Source organism: Syzygium oleosum, unplaced genomic scaffold (genome assembly GCF_021117445.2).
Source record: "Syzygium oleosum isolate NSW1041296 unplaced genomic scaffold, Sole_v2.1 Sole_v2.32, whole genome shotgun sequence".
Lineage (NCBI taxonomy): Eukaryota > Viridiplantae > Streptophyta > Magnoliopsida > Myrtales > Myrtaceae > Syzygium > Syzygium oleosum.
Genome location: NW_026607516.1, coordinates 3,076,552 through 3,093,229, shown reverse-complemented (window position 1 = coordinate 3,093,229; position 16,678 = coordinate 3,076,552). Strand labels below are relative to the sequence as shown.

The following is a 16,678-nucleotide window of genomic DNA, read 5'->3' as shown; positions in this document are numbered from 1 at the left end:
TTTACGTTTATGGGGAGAGGAGCAAAAAAATTCCATTATCGATCAAGCCATAGAACGAATATTACAACCACACTCAAGTCATTCAAACACTATTAGTGTTTCCCAACCCTTATTATATTCAATTACTCACACAGTATTTAGCCTTACATTTCCTCACAAAATAATCTCTTAATTTTATGAAATAATTCACAAATCTCACTCACAATATTTAATTGGTTTCTGCACTAAAAGCTCTCAAAGTGTAATTCATGAAGAAGTCGCCTCTCTGATACTCTTCACTGTGAAGGCACTTCTTATATATATAGACAAGAGCAGGATCCAAACTAGAGAACCTACTCTAACTAGGAAACCATTCAGATTAAAAGCTTCATTTTTGGACTCAAATTCGAGACATATTTTCAACACTATGTACATTCAATTGCTGCTAAACTCGATTTACTTGATGACGTTGGCAATACATGGTGGACAGCTTTTTAGCAGTATATCATGGCAATCCATACCATTGCGCTAGCGAAACGATTGCCAAGAATGCTTGTGAGGGTCTCCATTTGGCGTTGCTCGATAAAGATGCTGCAATGTGCAAGACTGTGAGCAAAAGCTCAAAGGGCGTCTAACATTAGATCGACGATTCGACCGTGGATCGAGAGAGTGAGAACTGCCTAGATGGGGCCGATTTCACATGGTCGCTTCGTCATTTATTGGCTTGACATCGACAAGTGGACATAATCAAGAACCGTACGTTGCTCGATCTCGAAACGCAGCCTCGCTTTCCCTCGATCACTCACTGACCAAAACCCTACCAACATTAAATTGGGTCTATACAAAGTTGCAAACGGGTGGTTCATGTTGCTTTGAGATCTCTCCCTCCATAATTCATGGCTCGGTTGGGATCTCAGCAGTAATTGGTGGAAACATTGTATGGTGGGATTTTTCTTTTGTGAACCCACCAACTTTGTTCCTACCTACTCATACATTGAAGCATTAAATAGAGAGATGAAGCGCATGTGCTAGTGGTCCTGAATACTGATGAAGAAACACTAATTGAAACTTATGTTGCATGTCCAAGGTAAAAAACACTAAGTTGCAACTTGGGTTGCATGTCCAAGGAAATTATTTTCGTAAAAAAAAAATATTGAATGCCAAAAATACAAAAAAAAAATAAAAAAAGGCTCAGTTCCTTTAAAAAAAATGCTAAATTTAACTCAAGTTCCAATTCTGACTCGAAATTTTTTTTGTCTCACAAAAAACCACCAACTTTATCTCGGATCCAAATTCTACCCCAAACTCTTTTTATCCCATAAAAAAATACCAAGTTTAGATCGTGTCCCAATTTTGGCCCTCGTCGAGTTTCCGTCAAGTTTTTGCTGGGTACACATGGAATAATATCATTGGACAAAAACTTGGTACCAATTAAAAGATGGGGAAAACTTGGTACCAATTAAAAGTTGGGGCTTTTTTATCAGACAACAAAAAGTTTGGCTATATTTGGGATCTGACCTAAAGTTTGCGCTTTTATATAAGACATAAATAAATTTGGGCCAAAACTGGAACCCGACCTAAAGTTGGTACTTTTTAAGGAAATTAGGCACCAACAAAAATAATATAAACAGTTCTGTTTATGTGAAGACATAATGTGGCATATGTTCCAGGACATAAGATGCAGATACTCTTGCAATTGCGTGGGCCTTTCGCAATGAAGTGGTCGACATAAACGATGAGCACAGCAGCAATAATTCGCCTGTTAAATCACAAGCAGCACCTGTTTTCTGTCTTGATCCCAGAATTCGTCCTTCAATGCGCGGTTGACATCGTTGAAAAACCGAGTATCTAATCAATTATTCTAAAAGTTTAAGTCATTCGAACGATACACTCATAACAAAAAAAAAGTCGTTGAAAACAATATATAGGTATGAAAGAAGAACGCGAGGAATCGAACTTGAGATTATATGTTAATGGCAATTTGTGAAGATTTTTTCTGTTTTGCCAATGCACGTTCATGCAGTGTGGCGTCGCAGCGAAGCTGTGACAGCACCCGTTGTTGGGATTTTGGAACCAAAACCCATAGAATTGAATGAGAAGTGTGTGGTTGAAAGTGTCCCACATAGGGTGAAGAGAGATGGGAGATGGGTTCAAATAGTTGAGCCTCACAAATGGGTTTGGGTCCCAAAGGGTACCCCACTTTTGTGGAAGAGAGAGGACCTACGTCAAGCTAGGTCGGTCCACCCCTCGCGCGCGCCGCCACCGTCCGGCTCGACTCGGTTCGGTTCCGGGTCCACTCTCTATCGGTTTTTTATTTTTTTCCGAACAGACACGTTGTTTAGAATTTATTTATTTATTTATTTATTGGACAAATAAACATGTCTGTTCGTGAGGTTCGGTTCGCCCGAACGGAAAACTGAAGCCCTTCGCGACTGTTCACGAACCGAACCGGTTCAAGTCAACCTTCGCTACTGTTCACGAAAACTCGCACCTCTTCATTTTTCGCCACTTGAATAAGACCTAACAGTTTAGTTCAGAATAGAAATCATTTCGTGGCATTCATTTTTCCCGACGCACTCTATACATTTTTCACTTCATCAACTTGTGCGGTTGTTCTGCAAAATTGCGTTCGAAGGAGTCCTCCGGATACGTACCGCTTCGGAGGAACGAGATCCGTTCTATCCTGGGAGACGATTGTCCAATATCCTCGGATACTGATTGAGGGGCCAAATTCGTCTTAAGGACACGACGTTATTCCGTTGGGCTCGGATCAACATTTTGCTTATTTGTTTGCACTGCTTTCAGGTTAGTTTTCCTAACGTTTGATTTTAATTTCTGATATACGAACTTAGCCGAACAACACCCGTCACTACTTGGGTGGAAAAGCTCGTGGGAGAAAGGCGTGGATTTCAATATGCATTTTGCTTTGTTGTAATGGCATTGGCAAGTACAGCAACATTCACATTAAAACAACAATGTTCGTTCATGTTGATGTATATTGGTCCCCCTGCACGTACTTTGTACTACTAAGCATAATTCTCTTTAGCTACGTTTGGTAGTCAGGATAAAATTCAAAATAGGATAAATTTTATCCTATCTCGTATTTGGCGCCTAGCCAAAACAGGATAAAGCCGGATATAAGAAGGATATAACCCGGATAAAATTATCCTATAGGGGAGGTGGGATAAAGGTGGATAGGATTTCTAATATTTATATAAAAGTTATTTTTATCGAATAACAAACTTGTTAAACTAATAAAATTAAAATAATATATGAATATCAATAATATTTGAATTTTAATATAAAAATTCAAAATAACAAAAATATAACAACAATTTCGTTTTTATTTATTCTTATTTTTATTTATATAATCGAATTTATTTCTATGTTATGAATATAAATTTCATATATATATATATTTAATATTTATATTTACTACATGTTTTAGGTATATTAGTATAGTTTACTATTTAATAACAGAGAATGATGGAAGGTGAAAAAATAAATAAAAAAAGAGAGGGAAAAATAAAAAAAAATGAGCAAATAAAAAAGTAGTAGGTAAGAGTGTGATGAGAAATTTTTATCGTGTCAGTTTGTGCAATTTTTATGTTCATTTACACTGATATGACATTCATAAAAAATAATAGACATGGTAATATGTAAAAATATCCAGCTTTATTACTACGATTCACCAAATAATAGATAGATTATATAACAAATTCCTTAGATTTCATATCCTATTATATCTAAATCTATCATGATTAAAAATCCAGGTAACCAAACGCAGTTAATGAGAACTAGGAACGTGTCCCATATCCCCATGTGCTTTCTTTGGTTAGTCTATGATTCATGAGTTGGAGTGGGCCTCTATGCGTTTGTCATTGTGTGGTTTCTGAGCTAGGAGCGCTCGGTGATGATGTTGTCATCGCTGATGCGCAAGTTGCTTAAGTTTATTTTCAGGGTCTTCAGAAATTAGGAGTTCCAATTTGAACTCAAAAATGTCTGATTTCTGACACTGGTGCGGTAGCGCTCCTTCTCCTTGAAGAGGGTTTGTTTAATAACCAAGCTGGCTGATTTCTTCTTAGTAGAATAAATATGAGATTATACCCTAAAAAATCCCAACTTGTATTTTAGTCACATAAAACTTATTGTCATACGTGCACGCGATTATAAGTTGTGTTGTTCCAAAGCTGAATTTCTGTGGAAACGAGTGTGACTCATTCATATTGGAATAACCGTCCAAAGAGTCCTAAACCTATTGTATGGCGGTCAATTCAATCTTGCACTTTTTAATTTAGCCAATTTAATCATAAATTTTTTAACCGTTTATCAATATAGTCCTTTCAACCAAATTTTGGCTAGAAATCGTTTTATATGGATGCTAGCTATCTTTTTTCTTTAAAATTTTGTAATTATTTAAAATTTTTCTAAATTCCCCCTTTTTCTTTTTTCTTTTTTTCCTATTTCCTTCCATCAATCATTGGCCTCGACGGTGGCCGGCAGAGTTCACCGGCCACGGGTGATGGCTAGGATGCCCTCGCTCCGTGGCTCATTGATGGCCAGTGGAGGGAATTAGGGGACAAAAATTATAAAAGGAAAGAAAAGAAAGGAAAAAAAAAAGTCAGAAATTATTAGAAAAATTGCAAAAATCGTTCATATCAGCGCTAAACACAGTGCTGACCATATCACGTAAGACGACCGACGTTTACGTCAGCGATTTCCAACAAAAATTGACCGGAGGGGCTACAATGACAAATCGTTAAGAAATTCATGATTGAATTGGCCATATTGAAAAGTCCATGACTGAATTGGCCGTCGTACGATATGTTCAGGATTTTTTGGACAATTTTCCCCATTCATGATTTGTCAGCCATAGATCAAGTCCACGCTATACTTTTTCCTGAACTTTTGTTTATTGTAATTATTGATGATAAATATATCCTTTTTAGTAGATCGAACACCTTTTTAATTAATTTGCTTGAGTTTACAAGAAGGGAAGGTGTTAATTCTCACGAATATTCTTCATACATATCTTTCCCCACTAGTATTGACCTCGACGAGAGCAACATTTGGCCGAGCAATCTCTCCCTCTCTCTCTCTAAATTCTATATAAAGATCACCAACCAGGTAGTGCTATTTATAAAGAAACCTGCACAGCATCATCACACACACACACACACACACACAGATTGAAGTCGTGCAGGTGCTGAGGAGCCAGATATGAGCAGAGGGGCCATGGAGTCCGAGGCAGCCATGCCGATGCCCGCCTTGGGAGTCGCCAGAGCGAACGGCGGGCACCAGCACTCGGCCGACCGGTGCAAGAACTTCCAGATGCCGCTCCACTACCCGAGGTTCACCCGAGCCGACTACGAGGCCATGCCAGAGTGGAAGCTCGACTCCCTGCTCCGAGAGTACGGCCTCCCGACCGCCGGCGACCTCCACTACAAGCGGAGCTTCGCCATCGGATGCTTCCTCTGGCCCAACTAGCGGCTCCCTCCCGAGCCTCCTGCAACCCCCACCACATTCCGCGACAATGGTTTCGCAAACATTAGCTATCGTTTGTTCTAGGACAGTAGCACGTCGCTTTACATGAGCATGGTCCGGTCATGTAATCTTTGTTAATGCTTCGACTTAGAACCAAACAGGCACCTGAGGGAGCCTGTCTGACAATCTAACTTCAGTGTTGTTTCCCAAATTAAATAACAATCCTCTCGTCGTGTTCCGATGAACTATCTCTGCTCGAGGCTTTCGTCGTGCCTACGCGATGCCGACCGCTCATCGTTCTCGTTTGATTCAGCAATTTACATCTGGAATTGGCTCTTTTTCCATAAGCGAACGAACGTTTAACAAGATCATCCCAATCGGAGCAAAGTCGCGTCGAATTCGAAACTGGGCTCGCGATCGGGGGGCGCGGCGGTCACTGGGCCGGGTCGGGCCGGGCCTGCAGCGATTGGGCTCCCTCGACGGAGAAGGCCCACGGCCCAGGGGTGCGCACGTTAGCGTCGGCGGCGCAGGATAGCGGGGCGCCGGCCCACCAACCGAGTTGACACAGTGGTTGGGACGCTGGGAAGACCCGCCCGCATTTGCCTTCCCACGCGGAGAACATTTTTTTGCCCAAACTTTCCCTCAAGTTTCTCGCTCGCTCGCTCTGCCCCTGCATTTTTCCCTCTTCTTTTTTTGAAATGATTCGGGGCTGCAATCCCCAGATCGATCCCTAGCGCTCATCGATCCTCCTTCTTCGCTACTTCGATCCGAGCACCGCCATCTTCCACGACTCCTTGAGCGGAAGCGAGAGGAGGTGGACGAGAGAGAGGGAGAGAGAGCGCGCGAACGGAAATGCCGAGGGAAATCATAACGTTGCAGGTGGGGCAATGCGGGAACCAGATTGGGATGGAGTTCTGGAAGCAGCTCTGCCTCGAGCACGGCATCAGCAAGGACGGCATGCTCGAGGACTTCGCCACGCAGGTCCGAAACTCCCGCACAGTCTCGGTCGCGCTTTGTTTGTAGAACTGATTTTTTCTTCTTCTGTTTTTTTTTGGCTCGGGAAGCATCTGTAGAGGTCGGGGTCGTTATTGGGTAAGAAATTTAGTGAAAGATTCCGAACTTAGGATACCGGAGTATCATCGTTTGGTCAGTTGGGCAATGCCCAATTTTGCCCTTTTCGCGATTGGGAAGTGGGATTCTTTTCTTTTCTTGTGAAACTCAGGCAATAGAGTTTGGAGAGTGACTGTGTATAGTAATGGGTGGATTGGGGTTTAGGGTGCTGTCAGTGGATCCCTAGCTCGTGAAGCTTAGGTTGGAATTGAACTTGTCATGATAATAGGCCTGATGATCGGCGTAGTCCCGGGTAACGTTCGATAAAACGACTTTTGAGATATGTATCGTTAGCACATGTGCTAGGTATGATTCCATGGTGTAGACGGAGTGTTTCCGGTTGATCCCTAACTTGCGAGACTTTGGCTGTTGCGATGCTTTTAGGGAGGTGACAGAAAAGATGTGTTTTTCTACCAAGCTGATGATCAGCACTATATTCCGAGGGCTATATTGATGGATTTGGAGCCAAGAGTGATAAATGGTATTCAGAACAGTGAATATCGGAATCTCTACAATCACGAGAACATATTTGTGTCTGATCATGGAGGAGGTGCTGGGAATAATTGGGCCAGTGGATATCATCAGGTTTGCTATTTTATCGTTTCTGCGCTGCATTCGCTAAATTTAAAATAAGAAAGTTATCTGAGAAATGGTTTTCCGGGATGGTAGCAGAGGTCCAGTACCTTGTTTCCTTATCAGTCTGCCTAAGTGTGTACTACTTCTAGTAACGAAAGTCATATCAACCAGCCCACTGCATCAGTTTTCACTTTCATCTCTCTAATGTCTTCAGATTCTCGTTGTATCATTTGCTAAAGTTGACTATATTAAATTGTGATTACTGTTACTTAAATGAAAACCTTTTTTCTGCCCTTGATTCCAGATCACTTAACGATAGGAAGTACGGAGAAATAAAATCTCCTAGTTATTAATTGCTCTTGCACATCATGTAATGTTCTTCTGTTTACTTGTAATAACTTAATCTTGAGTGACAGAAACTAAATGATAATTGACCTATTATTGACTCCTGCATGATTGGTGTACCAATTCTTTTAGGATAATCATAATGACCGGACTTTCTTACTATCCCTTTTCATAACATTGTGATAGGGGAAGGGTGTCGAAGAAGATATAATGGACATGATCGATAGAGAAGCTGATGGTAGCGACAGTCTTGAGGGTTTTGTTCTCTGCCACTCTATTGCTGGAGGGACGGGCTCAGGTTGCTTCCTCGCTCTTCTATTTACTTTTTTCACTTTTCTGTAGTTAAGATTGATGGACTTGGTGAAAACTGATATAAATCATAGTCATTCCCACTTGTTGAGGCTTGTCATTCTTTCGGAGTGTGCTGGCCCATATCATGCTTAATATGCACCAACTGTAGGATGGTCTACTTTATACGAGTTATTCGTCTTGTAGCCACTTTGTGGAGTGCTTTTCTATCAGCTGCAGGATGCAGATCTTTACTTTCTATTGGCTACTTGGTAGTCCCCATGCAAACATGCTCGACATATTATAACACCTATACATATAGTGTTTTCGCCTTTTACACGAGGCATATGTCGGTTATTTTTCTCAAAAGCAAAACAATGCAGGTATGGGCTCATATCTATTGGAAACTCTGAATGATCGCTACAGCAAAAAATTGGTTCAAACATACAGCGTGTTTCCTAACCAGATGGAGACGAGCGACGTGGTGGTGCAGCCATACAACTCACTTTTGACCCTCAAGCGTCTAACCCTTAATGCTGATTGTGTTGTTGTTCTTGATAATACTGCACTGAATAGGATAGCTGTGGAGCGCCTTCATCTGAGTAATCCTACCTTTGCTCAAACAAATTCATTGGTTTCCACTGTAATGTCTGCGAGCACAACCACCCTTCGCTATCCTGGGTACATGAACAACGACTTAGTTGGCCTTCTTGCTTCTTTAATTCCAACACCAAGATGCCATTTCCTGATGACAGGATATACACCTCTCACTGTAGAGCGTCAGGTAACATATTGGATATTCCTTTACTTTATTTTAAAAATGTAGTTTATAGGTTTACATGACCATCTAGTTAAGCCTGATGTGTTGGCATGAAACGTCCTCTATAATGTGGCATCCATGGATGATGCCTTGTTGTGAGAGGGGAGAATAGCATGGACTTATTTTTGAGGTCTTTTGGTGATTTTTGGAGGGACCTAGCTTGGTCTTAATCCTGATTGACTCACCTTAACCTTGTTCAAATGGTTGAAACTTGCATCCCTAAATGACTCAAGTGTGTAATGTGAATATTTCTCATCTTTGCAGGCAAATGTAATTCGGAAGACTACTGTTCTGGATGTCATGAGAAGACTTTTGCAGGTGAGTAATTTTATTGTGTATATTTTCATTGTGCATGTTGAGAGTTTCTTTGAACTTTCTTTTCTCTTCCTAATTCTTTTTCTGAATGCATGTGTTTCAGTCAAAGAATATTATGGTTTCATCTTACGCTCGAACAAAAGAAGCTAGTCAAGCAAAGTACATATCCATATTGAACATCATTCAAGGAGAAGTAGATCCCACTCAGGTATATTTTGTCACTGCATGAATTCCTTATGTTTAGTCATGCATGGAGGTATTGACCATGTCTGATTCCTCATTCTGGTGATCTGACCAACAATTAATCATAGGCATCGGTGTTAGTCTTTTTATTTGCAATGTGAAAACCACAAAGTGTTTGTAATTATAATGCTGAAAGAAACGGTCAATTTCCTTTCTGGACAATATTTTCCCAGGAGTCATTTGGATATAATTTACATTTTATCGTCTTGGACGGAGCTAATAATAAATTATTAGCTCTTACGAAACCAAGTCCATCATACTAACCTCGTCTTTTCATCGTAACTTTTTTTAACATACATTTTGTTGTTGTGAAATGACCAACAGAAGTAAGTTTAGGACATCCTTTATTACATTCCCATTCAAAATAGCTGCTTTTAACTTTAATATACATTATATAATTCCTGTAATCTTGGTTGATATAATTGAAATTTCCCTGTTCTTGTAATCAGGTTCATGAAAGTTTACAGAGGATACGCGAAAGAAAGCTTGTTAATTTCATTGAGTGGGGCCCGGCGAGTATTCAGGTCTTCTTATACAATAAAAGCAATTTAAGTTATGCTAATCTATTTTCCAGAGCTATTTGATGTTATAAGATATCTTATGCATTCTTGTTCTTTCTATTTTTTAGGTTGCTCTGTCAAGAAAGTCTCCATATGTTCAAACCGCCCATAGGGTATGGTTGGAGCTTTGTGACAATTTGTGCTTCTAGAAATTTGGTAGCAGTGGCACATGTGACCTTTTTGTGAGAATCTACTTGGAGAATGATGAAAACTTATGAATGTTGCGTTTGTCAGGTCAGTGGTCTTATGTTAGCAAGCCACACTAGCATACGGCATCTTTTTAGCAAGTGTTTGAATCAGTACGACAAGTTGAGAAAGAAGCAAGCCTTCCTTGACAATTACCGGAAATTCCCAATGTTTGCTGTAAGTTGTCAATAGATACCATTCATTCAACTGGTATTATCTTATAGACCTTTAATGGGAACTTTTGCTTGCGTTGCAGTGCTTGTTCAAGTGATCATGCACTTGTGAGTAGTGTATTGATCTTTTGACGTCCTGTTGAAAAGGCTGTCTAAGCAACTGTTGTCGTTATTTTTTTTTTAACACAAATTAACCTTTTTGAGAATCATCCCTACTCCAGATGGTGTTTTTAGTATGCCAAGACATCATGTTGACGCAATCAATCACATGAACAGGATAATGATCTCTCGGAGTTTGACGAATCTAGAGACATAATTGAGAGCTTGGTTGACGAATATAAGGCATGTGAATCTCCGGATTACATTAAGTGGGGAATGGAGGTATATGCTCTACTTTGCCTTGTTGATCTATCTCGACTTTTGAGCATATATCAGATCTTACCTGTAAGTTTCTCTGAATCAGGATCCCGATCACATCCTAACAGGAGAGGGAAATGCTACGGGAACTGTAGATCCAAAATTAGCTGTCTGAACTGAATAAAAGTATGAAAACATAGGTAAGCTGCAATGGTTTTACTTCCAGTGTATACCCTATCAACTACTTGCATATGCTTTATCATATGCAGTTCATGTCTGTAAGTTATATTCAGTAACAGCTGACAAGTCAATAACAAGTTCTATGTGCTACGTCATTTTGGCAAATAAACTATGCATGTATTTGCACACTTATGCTGACATGCTTTTGCATCACGTCAACTGGCATTTCAGAAAGAAAAGAGCTGGGTGGTTCAATTGACAGTCTTAATTTTTGTCTAGTTCGTCCGTTCTACTGATTACCTAATAATGCTAGAGCATTCTCTGTGATGCTGGGATAGTTGGATCTCGCCCATGACTTAACACCTGATCTGTTGAATTTATCTACATTCTTGTGCATATCTAGTACTAATTGGTGAGCTGAAGCTTGTTTGTTGCAGGAAACTTTACCAGCTTGGATTGGAGAGGTGACTATGGCGACCTATTAGTTGCAGTTTGACTAGCATCAGAGTGAGGATTGTAAGTGTAGTCTCTATCAGGATTCTTACTGGGTGAAAAGTGCTGTGTTTGTGGTGAGAATTTTTGGGTATGTAATTGCTTTTCCCTTCTTAAGATTCACTTTCTAAAGAATGCAGAGTCTCACTGCATGCTTAGTCACCAGTTCCTTGGGGTTCCAGTGTTCAAACTTGAGATGTGTCAGCTATATGCGAGTTGTATTTAAGGATTTATTATCATTGACGTGAATCTTGAATTGATTTCTATATTGCACTTCCAGAGTACATGGGAATTGCTGCAAGGTTTGAATGTGAAACTTATTTTACCAGAAGAGAATTTAGATTTGTTACAGACGGCCATACTGTTTGTTATTGTCTACTCAACCACAATCGATTCCCCGGACAAGACGAGTTTGGATTTTTTTCACTTGCCGACATGTGACTCGATATATATCCGTTAATATCGTACTCCTATGGTTCTTTTCTATACTGCTTGTTTACATCTTTGTGATCAGACTCAAATGTTTATGACCGTAATTTCAACTATCGACGAGGCAAGCCATTCTAAGCTTGTTCAACATCGTTTCCATGCTCATTCCTTTAGTTGAAAGCCAAAGTCCAACTAATTGAATGATAGTAGGTAGTTTATAAAATCTATCAGAGATTTGCCCGATGGATGTCATTAGAGAGTTGGTAGTGAACATGAGGCAACATGCTTCATGACCACTTTTTCTCTGAAAAAACTAGAGACGGCAGTTTGGGGCGGAATTGAAAATTTGAGTACTCTGACATGACTGTCAACCGCTTATTCTGTGGAAGAAATCAATCAAACATGGTGGAAATCGTTGGACTATTTGAGCTCCTAACACATGAACAACTCATTTGAGGCCAAGATTCAAATGTGTCAAACTTTTGTTGCTAATTGTCACCTCAACGAAACTCCTCTGGTTCACAACTAAATTAGTTGCATGTCGTGATCCGTTAGGTTCGTGATCCGTCAGGTTTATGCTCCGTCGTCGTAATGGTGCTAATTAGTCTGACCGGGCGCGTTTCTTTTGCAGTTTCGTGTCCCTTCTAGGATAGTTATGGCAAGAGTTTAGCGCGTGTCATCTAAGAAAATTTAATGGTCCAAGGACTAGGAACTTAATAGGGAGTAGTAGCCCACGAAAGAGTTAACGCAATAGGGGCTTTGCAACATGAAGCTTCGTTTGGCCAAGCGAGAAGCGACCTGTTGACGCCATGCAGATTGCACATCTCTCTCCGTGGCCATCTTTTTACTTAAGATCACGCAAAATGCGGACAGATAGCGTGTTCCTCTCTTTCCATTTTTCTAAAGACAGGCGCAGCTACAATACTTGGTCTCCAAGAGAAACATTAGAGATTGAAGAACCAGATGTCCATCCCCACCACCAGCCACCACCCTCAAAGATTTCCTTGGTTTATAAAAAAAAAACAGTCAAATAAAACATACGGGGTCCGTATTGACAGACCAAATATACAAATAGGAGAAGAGAGCTCGCTATGTGCAGTCAATTACATCAGAAGGAGACGAAGGGCTGAGACACATACATAACCCACCACCTTCGAGCCTTCAGACCTCATGCGGGAGCCTCTGACTTCATTTTTTTTTTCTTTCGTATGTAAGGAGAAAACATTTGAAAAGGAAAAATTAAAGGGCTGTGTTACTGTTATTGCGGTCAAAAGTAACATTAGAATCAGCGGCGTGTTCAGCAAGGGGTCACCAAATTGTTGTCGTCAAATTCGATCAGGTCTTTGTTTTTTCTTTGTTCTCCACACGACAACAATCGTGTCATTGAAGGGTAATCCTGCAATTCCAACACGAAGGAAAAAAAAAAAGCAGTCAGCTGTCAGATAAGTCAACCTGTCGTTTCTCGGGATCTAGACACGGTACTGTCTCAATAGCGACGCATTATCCATAGAACATGATGAGCCCGCGTTTTCATCTACCACGTGTGTCATCCAAATCAAAACAACTTGTGAAAACTTATGGCATCCTACCCAGTGTAATGGAATCAGGCAGATTAAAAGCATGAAGCTAAGCATCCTTGCTTTCTTTCAAGACATGGAGAACAATTCACAGTGCAAAGAAAAGATCGAAACAACCTCGGTTCTTGATCGGAATCTCGTGTAGTAATCTACAATGACCAGCTATCGATTCTTAAAAAGAAAGAGATGTCTTTTTCAGACCTCATGAAAAATGAACTCTAATTTTTCATAAACTAGTCGTTCTGTGATATCGCAGATTCTAATCCAAACAACAAGATATATCATACCCTACTTTTTCATTTCTTTTCGTTTCTTTTTTGTTTAGAATGTCATACCCTACTTAGATGTGGCAAAACTAAGCAACTCCTCCTAATTACAACTTTGGCTTAACTAAGCTTTTTGCTCATTAATTCATCATGTACCAAGCATTTGACCAATGGTTTGATGAACCAAACAAAATGCATTGAACCGCCAAGCTAATACAAACTCAAACTTACCAATGGAGCAATTTAATTTTGCATTTGGGCATGTCCCCACCCTCCAAATCCTTTATTGTCACATCCCCACACTCGAGAGTCACCCCAACCCTCCCCACCTTCCACCCCTCTATGTTCGCCCCCACGCTCGTCCGGACCTCCACCTTCACCACCAAGCTCTTGCTCCGGTAGCCGGACCTCAGCCCCGCGCCCATCCCGTCCTCCACCACCTCGTCGCGCACCTCCGTCGCCACTTTCAAACTCGTCACGTTCTTCTTTCCCTGGCTGAACCCGGGCAGGCTTGCGGACCCCATCCCGATCCCCTTGTCCTGCCCGAGGCTGATGTCCACGTTGGTCCCGCCGTAGTACAACCCCAGCTTCTCGTTCGGATTCTTGGCTTCGACCCTCGCCACGGTCCGGGCGTTGAGGTAAGTGCCGTCTGGCTTGACGGTCACATTGAACCGGGGGATCTCGAACGACTGGAGGTGGAAAACCGGGATTTTCGGGCCGAACCAGATATAAAATGCTGCGCCAGCTATTACGAGGACGCAGAAGATGAGGAATATGAGGACGCAGAAGCAGCAACAACACGCGCGGCAACAGCCCCGGCGCTTCTTCCTTGGGTACATTGAAGGCGGCATGACCGGTTTCCGGAACGGCTGTCTTGGGGGCGGTTGGACGGGGACGCTCGGGTCCCTGTAGCCCGGCGGCTTCTGGAGTACCGGTTTCTGTGGCGGTTCGGCCATTTGGCGGCTCTTCCGGTTGGATGCTCTGTTTCTACATTGAAAACAGAGGAACGGAATCAGCTGAAAAGAATTGAACAATTTATAATGACGGTGCACGCAACAAAAAAGTGAATCATAAGCATGGAAAACAAATCATCGAGAAAGAAGAAAACAACAATGCAAATGCCCGGATGAACGAAATCAAGTCCACTAGAGAAGCTAAAAATTAAATTATCGCTCTTGCTCTGTAATTGAAGGCAACCTCTGAAATCCAATGAAAAAGGCTCGACACAAAATGAATTTCATCTCAAATATAAACGAAAGGGCAAATGGACGAGCTCACTCAGAAAAGGAAAAGAACAGCTCTGTGTACGATTCATCGGAAAGAAACAGAGACACAGACAGTGCCCAATTCTGAACCAAAGAGAAGAAAAATCATCTATGAACCAGAAGAGAAGAAAGAACATGAAGCATCTTGAACGGCATGCAGAGAGATGCAGACCCTTTTGGGGAGGAGATGGAGTCGATTCGACCCGGAACAGTGCCCGATTCTGCAGGAACAAACGAAACCAATGGAAACCCAAGTTGGTATGGGAGAATTCAATGGGGGAAAAGATCTTGGTCCGATGGAAAAGGTGGTGGATTTCACGAGATAATTATTAAGGAAATGTGAATCAGAGAGAGAGAGAGAGAGAGAGAGAGAGAGAGAGAGAGGGAGGGAGGAAAGCTAAAGCGAAAATCTAATGGGGGTGGTGAAGGAGGAGGGGTTAGAGACGAAAACAGGGGATGTAATGTTCGGGGAAGGAGCAGAGGCAGGGATTCGTTCGCGACATTCACGCGCGGCGCTCTCCTGCTGACTCGTCGCGACACCTTGTTCTAACGCCCCCGACTTTGCTCCCTTCGCTCCTCTTCTTGTTGTATCGTTTTCCATAACCATCTTCTTCTTGTTATTCTCTTGGTTTTTTCCGTTGAATCATCCAAGCATTTCTTCGGATTTCATTAACAAGCGTCTCGTAAATTCTTGTTACGTAACTAATAAACGAATGTTAATGTTTCTGCCATATCGATCGTCCTTTTTTGTTTGTTCTTATGTATAACCACTACTTTGAAGATCGGATTGTTTCGAACTAAGCATGTTCAACAAATGCTCTGAAGACACTTGTTGCCTTGTTGGCATGCCTTGATGAGAACAACGATATTTAAGGAGAGTGCGAGAAATATGGAATTCATGAATTACCTACTTAAACCGAGCTTCACGATCCGAAATATTATAAGGAAAATATCATAATGCGGGGTCATGTATTAACGAATGACGGTGCAAAACACAGGAGTTTAGGACTACTTACTATATACGAATGGCCAACAATCTTCATCAGATTCACATGCGATTTCAGGGCTTTGGAGCACAAGCATATCGTCTTCTGACATTTTAGAGTTTGATTTTGTTGCTAACTTATCCAAAAAGTCGAAACACGATTGCCGATGTTGCGACACCATGTCAAGGTTACGTTTATTTCGCGAAAAATGAACGATTTGGAAAATATTATTGTAAAAATGATCGCTCGTATCGATTACAAAAATGAACGAACGAAAAATATTTCCATCATCCCCAAAAATATTTAGAAGTTAACCGTTGCCGATAAGGGTAACATTTTCTATCGGCTAATTTATTTCAAGTGATACAAGCGATCATTTTTGAAAAAAAATAGTTTCCAAATCATTCATTTTTAAAGAAACAAACGGAGCTTAAAGATATCTTTACAATGAAATGGTACTGCTGAAGTACATGGCGGTATGCAACTCGTTGCATAAGACAGTTCATCATTCCATTAGAAACATGGCGAGAAACTTGTGTTGAGATGAAACTATGAAATGGGTAATTAAAAAAAAGTTATATAGTTTAACATAATCTCATCAGATCACTTAATATCTAATTTTCAATTGAAGAGAAATTAGTACCTGCCTTGCATTATCTGCATCAGCAGCTACGTGCTACATTAAGAAATTATCCTTTTCCAACCTTATTACAACTCACCAGTCCTTCATTCATTCATTCATTTATTTATTTACTCATTTTGACTTTGCAGTTTCCTTCTTTGATTCATGTGACAAAATGGGCTTAGATGGAATTAATGCAGTGGCGAAAGAGAGAATCGAAATCCATGCAATTCATGTTCTTTCCTAGTTGCTAGAGAACCATTATCACGCCAAGAGATTGATAAAATCACGTGCAATTGTTATGTAGAAAATGCGATCGAGAATGAGATAACATAAATTGCGTGTATGAAAAAGAGGAAAAAAATAAATTTGGGGACGTGAATAATGTTAGAGGCACTAGAATAGTCTGCGAAAATTAGTATGCG

At 40.8% G+C, this 16,678-nt stretch overlaps 2 protein-coding genes across 4 annotated transcripts; one reads left to right on the top strand and one right to left on the bottom strand.

Moving 5' to 3' along the window:
• Positions 1-6,106: 6,106 nt before the first annotated feature.
• LOC115686971 (tubulin gamma-1 chain) lies at positions 6,107-11,392 on the top strand. 2 transcript variants are annotated; one of them, XM_030612412.2, is made up of 12 exons: positions 6,107-6,444; positions 6,958-7,158; positions 7,681-7,792; positions 8,166-8,566; positions 8,867-8,920; positions 9,021-9,125; positions 9,610-9,684; positions 9,789-9,833; positions 9,955-10,083; positions 10,356-10,460; positions 10,543-10,636; positions 11,054-11,392. In XM_030612412.2, the coding sequence occupies exons 1-11, from the start codon at positions 6,316-6,318 to the stop codon at positions 10,609-10,611; spliced, it is 1,425 nt and encodes a 474-aa protein (XP_030468272.1). In that variant the 5' UTR covers positions 6,107-6,315; the 3' UTR covers positions 10,612-10,636; positions 11,054-11,392. The 2 variants fall into 2 exon arrangements, with proteins under 2 accessions (XP_030468272.1, XP_056160551.1); XM_056304576.1 differs by having other exon boundaries at positions 11,040-11,392.
• A 1,153-nt stretch (positions 11,393-12,545) lies between these two features.
• LOC115686972 (NDR1/HIN1-like protein 6) lies at positions 12,546-15,249 on the bottom strand. Of its 2 annotated transcripts, none has more exons than XM_056304577.1 (3): positions 14,818-15,249; positions 13,612-14,361; positions 12,546-12,933 (listed from the first exon to the last, which is right to left on the bottom strand). In XM_056304577.1, exons 2-3 carry the CDS (start codon positions 14,334-14,336, stop codon positions 12,918-12,920), a joined length of 741 nt encoding a protein of 246 aa, XP_056160552.1. In that variant the 5' UTR covers positions 14,337-14,361; positions 14,818-15,249; the 3' UTR covers positions 12,546-12,917. The 2 variants fall into 2 exon arrangements, with proteins under 2 accessions (XP_056160552.1, XP_030468273.2); XM_030612413.2 differs by having other exon boundaries at positions 13,612-14,367; positions 14,818-15,241.
• Positions 15,250-16,678: the final 1,429 nt, after the last annotated feature.

Coding starts and splice junctions, on each gene's coding strand:
- LOC115686971 (XM_030612412.2), top strand. CDS start 6,316: ATGCCGAGGGAAATCATAACGTTGCAGGTGGGGCAATGCGGGAACCAG. Junction 7,159..7,680: donor GGGCCAGTGGATATCATCAG/GTTTGCTATTTT, acceptor ACATTGTGATAG/GGGAAGGGTGTCGAAGAAGA. Junction 10,084..10,355: donor GGAAATTCCCAATGTTTGCT/GTAAGTTGTCAA, acceptor TCACATGAACAG/GATAATGATCTCTCGGAGTT.
- LOC115686972 (XM_056304577.1), bottom strand. CDS start 14,336: ATGGCCGAACCGCCACAGAAACCGGTACTCCAGAAGCCGCCGGGCTAC.